The following is a 14,077-nucleotide window of genomic DNA, read 5'->3' as shown; positions in this document are numbered from 1 at the left end:
CTCCGTGTCTTATTCTTCATAGCTCATGTATCACTTATCATGATTCTGTCCACTCAGGTATATAAATTAACGGAGCATTCAGCCTCACCACGTTTCAGTGCTGATTAAAAGGGTGGAGGGCTGGGCTGGCCATTAGTCCTGCCCCAAGGCCCCTCCTGCTCCCGCCACCCAGGGAGGACACCGCGGTGACCTTGCTGGGCACCTGGGCAGGGGCGCGGTGCCCCTGCAGGCCTGTCCGGCCCGGGGACTGCCCCCAGCCTCCGCCCGAGCCGCCACCTCCGGGCGGGGGCGGCGGGCCGAGCGCGGCCCAGCGCCCCTCGGCGCCCGGCGGCGGCTCAGTGCGCAGGCACGGAGCGGGAGCGAGCGGCGCTCCGGGCCGTACATAATACGTGGTGTCTGGGGCCGGCGCGGCGCAGAGCGGAGATGGGACCGGGGCGGGAGAGCCGCAGCTAGCGCCGCCGCGGTTGCTCAGCCGGTCGAGGGGAGCGGCAGGAGGGACAGGTAACCCCGGAGCCGCCGCTCCCAGCAAACTTGGGCTCGGCAGTTCGGTGGGGGCGGCGGGCGGGGGAGGCTCCCGTGGCCGTCGGCGCTCTCACGGGGGGCGTACGGCGCGGAGCTTCCCGCTGGGGAGGTGGCGCTGGGGCACCGGCCGCCCGGCGCGGGGAGAGCGGTACAGCGGGGGTCGCGGGCTTCGCCCCCCGGCCGTGGGGCTGGGGGTTGCGGCCCTCCCGGGGCGGGCGGGGGCCGTGCTGCCCCGCCGCCGGCGGGAAGGGGCTGCACCGCCGCGCTGCGCTAGGGGGCGCCGCGGCCGGGCGCTGCGGGGCCGGGGCAGGGTGCGCGGGGGCCGGGGCAGGGTGCGCGGGGGCCGGGCCGGGCCGTACGCTCGTCCGCCCTCGGGGAGGCCGGGCCGCCGGCGGTCTGCTGGGCGGGCCGGGATGTCCGCCGAGGTGCGGGCGCTGCGGAGTTCGTCCGCTTCGCCCGGGGGAACGGGCGATCGCGAGTGTGTCGTGCCCGGCCGGCGGGGGGATCCCGCTCCGGCCTGTGCGGCCATTGGCCCGAGGGGCCGCGACCTGGGGGCTGGGAAGCGACCGGGGCCGCCGCCGCCCCGGGACAGGAGGCCCCGGCCTGTGACCCCGCGGGGCCTGGTCCCCCCGCGTAGGAGGAGGCCCTGCTCGCTCCCCCGAGACCTGGAGTTTCCCCCAGAAGCAACTGGGCACCCCAGGCGTCCTCGGGGGACGGTGGCAGCTGCCGGCCCCACTCCCCCAACCCCGTGTGCAGCAGCCAGGGCCGTGTGAGGGCTCGCGTAGACTTGGGTGGACTGGGCCAGGCCAGGGGCCCCTTGACCCAACCTCTGGCCTGGAAAAGTGCTGGGCAGAGGTATGACACGTAGTCGAGGCATCAGAAAGGTCATTTTGGAGATCGCTGTCGGAGACCAATTATTTATTCCAGTATTTGTGCTTCACAGGGTCTCGCCTCCTCTAGGTAAAGAAAGGGAACGTGGTCCTCTGAACAGAAGGGTCAAAGTGTGTAAATCTGGAGAGAGGGACTTAACCTGAGTGAACCCATTGGCATTTGTGCCTTACATTTGGTGGCTGTGTGGTGTCACGGAGTAATGGTGCATACTTATTTGCTTTATCCTGCCTTTCAGATGCCAGTTCCTTACATTATTTTTAAAGTGTTCAACCCTTCAACAAGAAAGCAAAGTAGTTGGCAAATTTATGGGGTAATTTTTCTTGGAGCATGGTCATCTTTTTGTCTGCCTGTTCACCAGTCCAGTCACATCTCCCCAGATCAGTGGAGAATAGTGAAGCTCAAAGTAAACAGGACAGCTTTTGCCATGGAAACAAAAGTTGCTAGGGGATGGATTGCTACTACGCAGTGGTGTGCTCTGAAGCTGTGATCATACATCCCACGTGTTCCTAGGCACCTCAGGTTTAGGCACTGAAAAACTTTTAATGATTAAACCACTTCCTGCAGCCTGAATGCATGTCCTACGCTTGCACATAATACAGATTTGGGTAACAGTGACTCTCTTTTTAGCAAAAGTTTCCCAACGTTGCAGCATGTGGTTTCTCAGCCGTGGAAGTGAGACATGCAAAACCTCGTCAACACTCAAGAGGTCATAGCTATTGCAGTATTTATTCATTCAATGTAAATTGAAGGTGGAACATGTGTGTCCTTCTTGTTTATGGAGAACTGTTTTCTCCCACTATGCTCTTAACGGTTCTGGTTCCTCTGCCCCATCTGTAAGTAGCAGGAACAACATTATGTTTACATTGGAGCTGAGAAAAGAGACCACCTTAGGCCAAATTACCAAGCTGCTTCAATGAGTCATGTAGGGCTGGGAAGCCTTCTCTCTAAGGGACAAGATATTTTGCAAAAGATAGGAGATTACTTATGATAAGTGGAAGAGTCTGAGCATAAAGAATGTTCAGTAGTACTAATAATATGCAGTGCTTGAAAAGAATTAATGATGCTGACAGTCTTTTTTTTTTCCCCTTCTGTTTTAAAAGGTCATACTACTTGATGCTATCAAAACTCTTTCAAGCAAAAGATCATTATTTTGTTTTGCATTCTGCCTCCCAAGCTCTTATTTATCATTTTGCTCATACTCCTGACCAAAACTATCAAAATTTTAGATTGCTAAAGAAATATAATCTATTTGTAATATAAGTGATTTCAGGCTGTGTGGTGGTTCTAGGCAATTCTTCATGAAGCTGTTAGAAACACCATACCCTCCTTTCTCTCTCGACTAAACCTACAGACAGTGAAGGCAAGATAGTGTTTATACAGATTTCTGTCACGTTACATTGAGTTTTCTTAGTTGCAGTGAACTACAGTTGCTGGTTCAGACACAGCAATGTGCTCAACCTGCTTTCTGAATCCTGGAGAAACCAAAGCAGCTCTAAAATTGTCTCCTAGGGGCAGCTGGAATAATGCAAGTGAGCTTTGGCAGGCCACGTTATCTGGTCATGTTAGGTCTGGTCCTTCCCCGCGTTGACCTTATGGAGTGACACGTGGGGAAAATAGCTCCCTTTTGCTCATTATGTGATGCTAAATATGCTTGCCTGAAAGATTTAAGTTGGCAAGGAGTTTAGCATAATTTCTTTATGGAGATAAGGTTGGTGCGAGAGTAAAGATCTAAGTAAGGACCTGAGGGAACATGTCACAGAATCACAGAATGGATGAGGTTGGAAGGGACCTCTGGAGATCATCTAGTCCAACCTACCTGCTAAAGCAGGTACACCTAGATTAGACCTAGTAGGCGTCTCTGCAGACCTTTGGTTGGCTTCTTTCTTCTCGTGCCCATGGGGGAGATGGAGTGCTTGCTTACTCATAACCAAAAGACATGTTGAGGGATATGAATGTAAACTGTTTTTATCATGGAGGTCCAGGCTGTGTGACCCCGAGTGTAGGAGCTGGGGCAGCTGTGGTGAATTGCACCATTGCTTCATCCTGCCCTTTCACCCTATGGTATTTTTATGGGTGTTTTTATGAGAACTCTTCAGTGCTTGTCCTGTGGAAGATGACAGGTAGCTATTGAAGAAATGGTGGCAGTGAGATAAGAGGACTTCTTTCCCTCTCTTTTCAGGCTCATAAGGGAATAAGCAGCGGAAGTGGAGACTCCCAAGGGTAACAAAAAGAGCTCTTCTGCAAAACAACAGACAGACTCCAAAAGTAGAATAACTTTCAGCATTTCCCCACAAAAGTTCAGACTGTATACTTATAGCCATACAACATTTTTTTTTTTGTACCTCAAAAAGTAATAGCATTCAAAAGCTGATAGCATTGTAAAAGAGCATAACAAACTAATTTTATCTCAATATGGTAACTGTTGTGGGAAACATGAGTATTAGCAACATAACAACTTGACACAGGGTGGCCCAGGTGCCAGGCTCTCCCTGCTCACCTGGTGAGCAGCTGGTGCTGCCCAGGAGGTTCCTGCTGTCTCAAGGTCTCTGTCCACCTGCCTGTTTCACTGCCTTCCTGGGAAGGCCCACATGTTGAGCACACCCCCGAGGGCACCCATGCTGTACCACCAGCAGAGAGCAAACCCCTCCACGGAGTAGGAGAACATTTATTTGATTTCCTAACACTTTACAGTGGCTGAAGTGGAAAAGGGAAGCCTGCAGGGAATGCAAAGGCAGCTCTGGTTCAAAGCAGGGGCTACTGCCAGAGGCTGCACCTGGCACTACCCCTGCAGCTCTGCAAAGCTCAGCTGCCAGCACTGTTCTCCTCCCTCCTGGAGGGAGCTTTGGCCCTTGTTGGGGACCCCTGCATTGTGCAGGCCTCCTCTGCCACCCTGTTCTGGCTTCTTTGAGGGCCTTGAAGCCTCATCACGAGTTGCAAGAGAGAGACTTGCAACTATAAGATGTTGAGATCATGAAATCCCAAACTAAATACATATTAAATAGACAAAATAAATAAAACCCAAGATTATTGGTCTTTATAAAGAGGCAAAAGCAAAATCCCGTCTATCCTTGAGCCAAGAATGGAACCAGATTCAAAAAAGCTGTAAGATCACTATCATACCAGTGGTGATTTCGGAGCCAGCCATGAGGTTCATTCAGGCTGTTGCCATTCCCCATCAATACTTCTGGCTTTTACTTAATTTAAATCCAGCAGTATTTGTTTTTCTTGCATGCTCAGTTATTTTCTACCCAGAAAGATCACCCATTCCTGAAGGGCAAAGGGCTGCAAAATTGGGAGGTCCTAGCTGCCATGAGGATGTCAAAACTTCCTTACTTTCTTCCCTCAAAGTAAAATTGCCATGGCAATCAGATGAACTGCTTGAATCTGATATAAATTGAGCTGTGACATTCAGATGCAAGTACTGATTAACAGTTCCCTTTGGACTAGGACTTTTTGAACTTCTTTAAAAAGAAGTCAGTCAGCTTAAGTAGCATTGACCTGTTGCTCAAGTTTTTTTAGTGGCTGGTATTACTTTAATGAATTCAGTAGCATTGCACTTGTGCAAGCAAGGTCAGGCCTGGAACCTGCACAGTTAAATACAAATTTTGTGTGCTAGGGGAACTTCCATGAAGTGGAAAGAATAGGGAACATTGTCGGTAGTTTTCATAGCAGTCAACATTCCGATTTAATTAACGGCAGCAGGAGCCTAGTTATTGACTTCTCCACGGGAGCAGTGGTTTGCCAGAAGTTTGGTATTTCCGTTTCACTCTCTTCAGTGAGCAGATTGGTGCTGTTATGGTATTCAGTCTTCTTAATTTTTAATTATCCATATATCTACAGTTTCAATCTGTCTAGGGCTTACTTTGCCTCTGCTTCTCGTGGCTATGAATGTTGTATCTGTGCTTAGGTTTACAGCTGAAAAGTTTGGGCAAAAACATAAAAATGTTACCCAGCTGTTTGGAAAGTTCCTAAGGTTGCAAACTCTGGTTAACTGATAGAAGCAGAGTCTGCATGGGAGGCAACATGAGCCCTTGAGGGATGCTGGCTTTTGTTACCTGATATATTCTGCTTTTTTTCAATCTCCATAGAACCACAGTAGTATGCTAGTGTGAAAGATGGGGAGCAAGCAGCCTGCGTACGGGAGGGAATGTTCCCTGCAGCACCTTTAGGCTGTGCTGCGCCAAGATGCAGGGTGCCTTGGGTTCCCTTGAGCTGAGTCACCGCGTGCAACTCTACCAGGGTCATCTCTTGGTTTGGAAAAAAGTGAAGGAAAGGTCTCTCCTAGGCTACTTTTCTTCATGTCATCCAGAGAGTTTGTAGCCAGCTTTGCTCTCCTGCCACGTCAATAACAATCCACTTTGCGCGAAACCTCTCATTGCAGGTAGGAAGGATGAGCTCCTATGCTGACATCTGCGGGTCCAAGCACACACAGGGCAGCACCGAGGGAGGGTACCAACGCTACGGAGTTCGGTCCTACCTGCATCAGTTTTATGAGGACTGCACAGCTTCAATTTGGGAGTATGAGGATGATTTTCAGATCCAGAGATCGCCTAGCAGGTGGAGCTCTGCATTCTGGAAGGTACTGCCCGTTGCTGTTTACTGGAAAGCGTAACTCCCGTTTCAGGACTTTCCCATATAACTAATGGGTTTAGGTGTTCATCCAGGAAGACCTGTTACTCAGTTTTCCCTGAGATGACTGAATAACCATCTGCCTGAAAGCAGGGTGCTTTTACCAAGATACATGAGCTTCCAAGGGAGTCTTGGGGTTTCTGGATCCTTTAGTTTCTCTGTCGCAAGGAGCCATGTCACTCAACCATCAAAGTCTTGTCCAGGAAACCCCACCCATAGCTTGAAAGTGTAGTTTACCTCTTCTCTGCACCTACAATAGTCCTGCCAGATTATTGGGAATAGGATTGGTAGGCTAATGGGAGTAACTCTGAGACTGTGTGACCTACGGATCAAGAAAACCACACCATCTCCATTAAGGTCAGTGAACTTGACAGAACTGGAGAACACCAGAGGTTGGAAGGGGCCTGTGAGACCACCTAATCCAACCCCTCTGCTTTGATGGTAGGGCCATTCTGTGTGAGCCAAAATTTGCTCTTATACTTGAAATGTGCTAGAAATGTTCTGTGATCTGTTCACAGCAACAGCAACTTGCTTCTAATCCCTGCAAAAGGATGACATTTCATGGAGTAAAAGCAAGTGGTGAATATGACACAGACTATCAGCAGGGACTGAATTGGTGGGGTTAACCACCACCTAAAGTTAAAGGGATAATAAGTCACACAGCAGTGGGGTTATCCTGTGTTCCTCTCTGTGATGGAGCCTTTGGACATGAAATGCTATTTAGACGTATAGCTACATATTCCGTTGTTTCCAGAAATGTCAATACTGAATTATATGAGTTGTAAGAAGACAGTTTCTCCGTATATTCTAGTTCTAGTGAGGCCACATATGATCTAAAAGAAAAAATACCAGCCTTCCCCTAGAAAAGAGAACTGTACCTGCAAGACACTGTGAAAGCTAAATGCCTCCTAGGACATCTTACCAACTAAAAACTGGAAAGGCATATTAATTGGTTTTTTGTTTGTTTCTTTGTTTGTTTTCCAGGTCGGACTCATCTCTGGGACGGCTTTTATGCTGATAGGTTTAACGGTTCTTGTAGTGGGTTTTCTTGTGCCACCAAAAATCGAAGCTCTCGGGAAAGATGATTTTGTTGTGGTGGATACCCGTGCCATTCGGTTTAATGGGTCCCTTGATATATGCAAACTGGTAGGAGCAATCTTGTTTTGTGTTGGAGGGTCCACCGTGGCAGCGTGTCTGCTGATGTCTGCTTTTGCTAAAAGTTATTCCAAAGAGGAAAAGTACCTGCAGCAAAGATTTAAAGAGAGAATAGCTGATATAAAATCCCATGCAAACCCAGTCACAAAAGCGCCAGCACCGGGAGAATCAAAGATACCTGTCACTTTGTCCAAAGTTCAAAATGTCCAACCTTTATCTGAAACCTGACCCTTTCCTCAGGTTTTGTTTCTCACTTGTAGATCACTTTAACTGGAAAATACCAGCTGTCGTTGGCATATGTGCTAGTCAATTACAACATCAAGTGCTGTGCTATACAAACACACAGCTGATGGGGAACCTGCTCCAATACAAATTTAGGATTGGGAAAAGGGAAATTATGTGATTAGACCTGTGACCAACATATTCAGTGTATTTGAACATTTTAATCTGTGGTGAACCAGTAAGTCCTTGCAATGATGATTAGGTGTTTAGCTTATCAGATTGCATCCCTGGAAAACATAGGGTGCATTTATGACAGCTCTACCAGGAGCAGCCTACATCCCACTACTTAAAGTTTAGATGAGTTGGCTTTTTGTTTAATTTTCTTCTTGCCTTTAAAGTACTGTTTAGTCTTTTACTGCCTGGTTCTGCTGTCTGGGAAGCCAAGATTCTGCCCTTGTAATTTGCACTTGTCCTCCTGTCACATGCTATAGTCTGTATCAAAGTAATACTGCACAGGTAAAACATCCGTGACAGTGAGTGCCCTTAATTTGATCCTGGCACATGTCACTTCCCAGCGATGTTACTTTCTGGGAAAAGGAAGTTATCCTTGATCCTGAGTTACAATTAACTTGTGCAAAACTGCCACTTTTGTCTTGGTCATTGCCATGTTAACAAAAAATACAAAATAAAAGAATTCATATGGTAGGAGGAGCTTCATACTTGGGTATCGACTTTGGTTTGATATTGTTTCTTTCATTATATTGTATTATGTTTGTAGCTCATACAAAATGTTTTAGTTTTGGCTAGGTATGAATTACTAAATGTAGTTTGACATGCCCAGGCCCCATATTCTGTCAGTACCATGTTAGATGACCTTAATATATTTACCTAAAGACATTTTGAAATGCTGTTTATATTTTTATAGAGGATAGAAAGAGTTATGCTTAACCAGATACATTTGTGTAAATGCTTACCTGAAGACGTGTCCTTTCATGTAAACCCTTAATTATTTTCCCACCCAGGGCAATTATTTCACTGTCTTCATCTATGGATTTAAATTAAAATGTGTAAAGAAAGATGTGACATTTGTACTCTCTGACAATATGTGACACCTTATAGTTCTGTCTATTTTTTTGAATGGATTGAATAAAATTCTAGGCGTGAGCCAACCATGGATTTTGTGAAAAGTCTCTTTCTAGTCAAACAGGCTTCTCTGTAAATTTAATATTTTGGTTTGAAAGGAGAAATTAGCAGTTGAAACTCACTGGTCTCTTAATGCAGTCTGTGTTTTCAGCTTTCATAGGTGAGGAAGTCACTTTGGTGCTGAATCAAAAAGATTCCAGCACACTAATGACAGTACATGGTAGGAACTGTGCTGTTCCCTTGCTGATAAAACATTTTGTGGTCTGTGAGTCGGTTCATATTTCCACAACTTAAATAATCCAGAACATATGTGTTTGGAAGTTTCAGCTGAATCTGCAATAATTATCGTGGCTGACAACAGCATCAGAAGTAAAATTTTCTTCTGCAAAGAAAGTGCCCAGCTTAGCAATGCGATTCCAGTGTCTGAACATTAGCACTGAAAAGATGCACGCAGTTACAGAGAGCGAAATGGAGTAGGTTTTGGTGCATCTGACAATTCACTGGCACCCATATATTAGAAAGGCAAAACACATTGGACCCGATGCTTAAAAATAAGATTGTGATCTGGAGGGAGAAGCAGATGAAGTAGTGTTAAGGAGGAAAACATGAGAAGACTGGTAAGGTGAGGAGCTGGGTATTATTTGTAAAGAAAGCTAGCCAGAACGGGGGTGAGGGGCAGCGGTTACAAGGCACACAGCAGGACTGGGGTCTGGGGACAGGCTGTCACCACTGGCCTTCATTAGTTACTCCAGGTGAAGAGAGTCCTCGGCGCCTTCTTTGCAGGCTGGGAGGAGCTTTGTTTACTGCCATTAGCTTTCACTGCTGTCTGGCTATTGGTGCGTGGGCGGCAGAGAGTCAAGCTGTCCTGACCTTTTCAGTGGGGAGTTTTTAATTAAAAATTGTCCATGGAAGAAATGTGACATTTTAAGTTTTACAGTGAAGTTCACTGAAGGAGATGGGAGTGAGAGCTCCTGTAGCTATTACTAAGTCTCTTCTCTCCACCTACCTTTCATTAATGCTGTACTAGATGCTTGACTGAAAATTCAGCTGGAAAAGAAAGCATAGCTTAGGCTTGTTTACCTGAAGTAGCTGTATGGGTATACGGTTCTCCTGAAAACACAGCCGACGTGTAGATACGCACGTGCGAGTGTTGCTGAATATTTGCCCAGAGGACAACTGACCCAGCACATAATGAATTGAGCTGATCCAGGCACTGGGCGTTTGGTCCCACTGCGCATCACTCTTGCGGAACTGAACATGCTTTTGACAGAGAGAGTGAGTCATGCATGGCATTACCCAGGTGTCAGGGAGAAAGAAAAAGCCTCCAGGATCTTGCTGAAGCTCCCTGGGATAGGAAATGCATTTGGGATTCAGCAGCAGCAAAGCTGGTAATGCTGTGGTGGCTAATGTTGCCACACACATTCCACCTCATTAAACCCTTGTTTCAGTTGCTTAAGAGCTTTTCCAGAATTAAGAACTCCGGAGGCTGCAATCCCTCACAGCAGAGAATCAGTGCTGCACATGGCTTTTGTGAAAATACTGAGCAGAAAATTATTCTGTTACTATTAAGAAGCCACATGCTGGAAAGTTTTAAGGTGTGAAACATTTTCAAGATCCATTTCCTTGTAATGTTTTAACACCGTCATCCTTTGGTGCAGGAACTGAAGCATCAGCAAAGCAGTGGTGGAGATGTGCTTTTTGCTGTTCCCATGGAAAATGCCTGTGACACAGTCTCTTGCTGGGAAGCAGTGAGGGGCAGCAAGGCACTCTGGGCAGTTCCTGGCGAGGCTGAGGGCAATCTGTCCCTGCGCATATCTTTTGCCTAACATACATCTTTTTCCCTTTTCCCATCCCCACCAAATTGCAGAGCAGGCTTCACTCTGGGACCACCCTCCTGGCACATTAACAGATTCCCTAGTGCAAATAAAATATGGCTTGAGCAGCCAAGCTTTTCTTTTTCCAACCCTCTGACCCATCCACTCAAGTGGCTTCTTTCGGTTTCTTCATGCTCACCTTATTTCTAGCCTCTCTTTTAGCCTCATTTGGCTTAAAATTACAATGCAACCCCTCTTGGCCCAATACCGTTTTCTCTGCAATTGTGAAAGAAATAACATTTTTCATTCTGCGTGGTAATCAGTGACTTCATTTTTGTTAATACATGCAGTCCTGAAGGTTAGGTCTGCTTCCTCTACCACTGCACAGAACAGGCTTCTCTTCAGCATCTGTTCTGTCCTCCCCCCTCCAGGCTGTCTTGACCCCTCTGTTTTCCATTTGTTCCCAGTGCACAGTGAATCATAGGCAAAGGCAGAAATGCAGAAACGTCCCCTCCTCCCAAGCTGCCTGAAAGCAGATTTAATTTCCAGTTTATGCTACGGCCTTAGTCTGCCATTTCCAAGTATGAGACTGTTAATCATGCGGAAGCGCAAGCAAACAGCTCTTCATGAACACAGCAACAGCAAAGTGGGGAGGCTGCAGCGTCCTGACCAGCCGCCAGCAGACAGAGCGAGCTTTGGCAGGAGGAGAGCAGCAGCAGAACCTGCACACCAGGGAGGCTCTTTAGCCCCCAAGGACATGAAATCCAAGGCAGACAGCAAAAGGCTGCAAGAGTGTTGGATGCACTTTACCAGCAGGTTTCTATCAGAGCAACAATTTTGGTAAAATAAAGGTATTAGCACTTTGGTTCATTCAGCATTGATGGGTCATCATGCCATTACACAGCAGGCTGCCCTCTCGGCGCGCTGCACATCAGGAGCAGCGAGACAATACGATGCTCTCTGTGCAGGTTTTGGAGGTGCAGCCTCGCTCCCTCCTTGTCCCACCACTGCCACGGCTCAAAGCAGCAGCGTCTCTAATAGAGCATTACCCTGCGCTGACCGTTTGGCATTAATGCCCACACATTGCTTACAGAAGCAATGTTTAGGTTTTGCCAGATCATCCCCATGGCACAGTTTGTCTCCAAGGAACATCATCACAAATGGGGAGACCCATGTAGCCTCCTCCTGTTTCCGATATTTAGAGACCATGTGTGCTCCTTCTAGAGCCTTCCAAGCTCTGGGCAAACAATCCATCCACACCCCGATTTTCTCCAGCTCTTATCTGGATGCACGGCAGACCACACAGCATGTGTTTCCTGCATCAGCTCACTTGGTATACATTAAGCAGGGCAAAGCTCAGTTTTGCTGTCAAATAATTTACAGAGGGACTGTTACGAAAATAATCTCTGCATATTAACAGTAGGTCAGGCAAATAGCCCTGCAGACAGATGAGACTGCATCAAGTGACGACTTCTATTGTTTTGACTAATCATTTGCAGCTGTTTTTTGCAGGCTTACTTTTCCACAATTTACCATTCATGGGTTTTTGCAACTAAAGATGGGACATCTTTTTAAACACTGCTAATAAGCTAGTCAATTTAACAATGTACGAGATACGCTGCTCCAGCAATTTCAGCCTCCAGCCTCGTGAATTCAGGCCATTGCCCAGCTAAGGCACCTCCCAGTCTGAGGCCAGGAGGGTGCCTGTTCGGCTGGCGAGAAGTTTTTCTGGAATGTCATTATTTGCCCACGTCTGCTCGCCTGATGACTTCAGCATCTTCTGCCTTTTCTCTCCCTGCCTCCTTCAGGAACCTCAAGCCCTGACATTTCCTTCCTAAGCCTCTGCTCTATTTTTGGGACAGCAGCAGGGGTGAGGCGAGAGGAACCTCTGCCCCAGGCACATCTTGGAGGGGCTGCAAAATGTGCCTGCCTGAAATGGCAGCACAGGGGAGCCAGATGGAGGAGAGAGACAAGCGGGAAGCAGTCTCTGGAGGAGATCTGGCAAAATGCAGCATTTCAAGCATCAATATTTGTCATCTGTTAGTGAAGATCAGATAAGATAGTGAATACTGAAAGCACAGAAAAAACTTGCTGCAGGTCTAAAACCTGTGACTAGAACAACATAAATATGGTGGCTAAAATCTTACTGGAAGTAGATATTAAAAAACAACAAACAACAACTTTTAACATCGATATTCTCTTCACTACAGATGGTTAGACAAGCATGAGGACCTTATTCTTGGACGAACGCATTGTTACCAGCTTGAGAACACATTTTTCCCTTTAATATACTATAACAAACAAATCTCTTCTGACAGCTCTTGCTCAGACTGGGTTCAGCTCTCACCTGACCCCTTGCAAAGGGATTTCTCCTGAAACCAGAGCAAGTTTATGCCAAGAAAAAAACATTGACTTCAAAGACTGCTGAACAATTTGCCACCATCTCCAAGAAGCACAGGTTGTCAGAGAGGCCCCCCAGGATCCACCACATACAGGCTGGCTGTCTCTCTGGCGCACAGCTTTTTAAGACCACAACCAAGTTGGTTCATCTGCACCTCCCCTTGCAAAGCAGAGGTGACTGAGCTAGCCCAGAACACACACACCCCATCAACACAAAGCAGAGCAGAGGCTGGCACTGGGACCCGGTGTAGCCACAGGAGCCAGTGCCACCTCTTTTCAGCTCTGTTCTGTAGCTGAGCTCTGAGGGTAGTGGCAGCTCCAGCATTTTTCCAAAACCGCCGTAGAAGCCACATGAACTTCGACAGCCAAGGTCTCAGGCTTCCCCGGGGGTAAGAGATGACCATCTCTTGGAGAACTTGTGACATGGGCTGTGGTAAGAGCTTTGTCCCTTGGAATGAACACCTGTTAAAGAGATGTGATTGCAGTGCAGGTAACCAGCCCCTGTGTAGGTCAAAATCACAGCAGGATGGACTGCAGCTAGTTTGTGCCGACCTCCAGACAATTATGTAACTGTTGGAAAGCGATAGGTTGAGTTAGTTGGTTTAAACATGTCTTGTTTACTCTTCACTGGCGCGGCCTCAGCTGGAGCACTGCATGCAGTTCTGGGCGCCACAGTATGAAAAAAGATATAAAGCTACTGGAGAGTGTCCAGAAGAGGACTACAAAGTTGGTGAAGGGTTTGGAGAGGAAGCCATAGCAGGAGTGGCTAAAGTCACTTGGTTTGTTCAGCCTGGAGAAGAGGCAACCTCATCGCAGTCTACAGCTTCCTCACAAGGGGAGCAGGAGGGGCAGGCGCTGGTCTCTTCTCTTTGGCAACCAAAGACAAAAGCCGAGGGAATGGCAGGAAGATGTGCCAGGGGAGGTTTAGGTTGGACATGAGGAAAAGGTTCTTCCCCCAGAGGGTGGTGGAGCACTGGAACAGGCTCCCCAGGGAGGTGTCACGGCCCCAAGCCTGACAGTGTTCAAGAAGAGACTGGACAAGGCCTCAGACACATGGTGTGAACTGTGGGGTTGTCCTGTGCAGGGACAGGAGTTGGACTCAATGACTCACTTTTGGGTCCCTTCCAACTCAGGACATTCTATGATTCTGTGAGTCTATGATTGTGTTCAACCACGTGCTTAAGTGAGCTGCCATCAAATCTTTGCCCTGACATGGAGTGTTCCCTGGGTCCCCTGCCCCACTGTCATTCCTCCAGCTCTGGGAACTGCCCTCTGAGGAATGCCCCAGCATTGCCTTCTGA

The 14,077-nt window shown here is 47.8% G+C and overlaps 1 protein-coding gene across 1 annotated transcript; it reads left to right on the top strand.

Moving 5' to 3' along the window:
• Nucleotides 1–316: 316 nt before the first annotated feature.
• On the top strand, nt 317–8,578 carry NRSN1 (neurensin 1). The gene is made up of 3 exons (XM_065629232.1): nt 317–501; nt 5,795–5,992; nt 7,027–8,578. Exons 2-3 carry the CDS (start codon nt 5,804–5,806, stop codon nt 7,423–7,425), a joined length of 588 nt encoding a protein of 195 aa, XP_065485304.1. The 5' UTR covers nt 317–501; nt 5,795–5,803; the 3' UTR covers nt 7,426–8,578.
• Nucleotides 8,579–14,077: the final 5,499 nt, after the last annotated feature.

This window comes from Caloenas nicobarica, chromosome 2, assembly GCF_036013445.1.
Source record: "Caloenas nicobarica isolate bCalNic1 chromosome 2, bCalNic1.hap1, whole genome shotgun sequence".
NCBI classification, from domain to species: domain Eukaryota; kingdom Metazoa; phylum Chordata; class Aves; order Columbiformes; family Columbidae; genus Caloenas; species Caloenas nicobarica.
Note: the sequence above shows the minus strand (reverse complement) of the source record. Positions and strands in the feature narration are given on the sequence as shown.

Bases quoted from the DNA above. Each gene is read 5' to 3' on its own strand.
- NRSN1 (XM_065629232.1), top strand. From the start codon at position 5,804: ATGAGCTCCTATGCTGACATCTGCGGGTCCAAGCACACACAGGGCAGC. The intron at 5,993-7,026 runs GTACTGCCCGTT...TTTGTTTTCCAG, and splicing joins GGAGCTCTGCATTCTGGAAG to GTCGGACTCATCTCTGGGAC.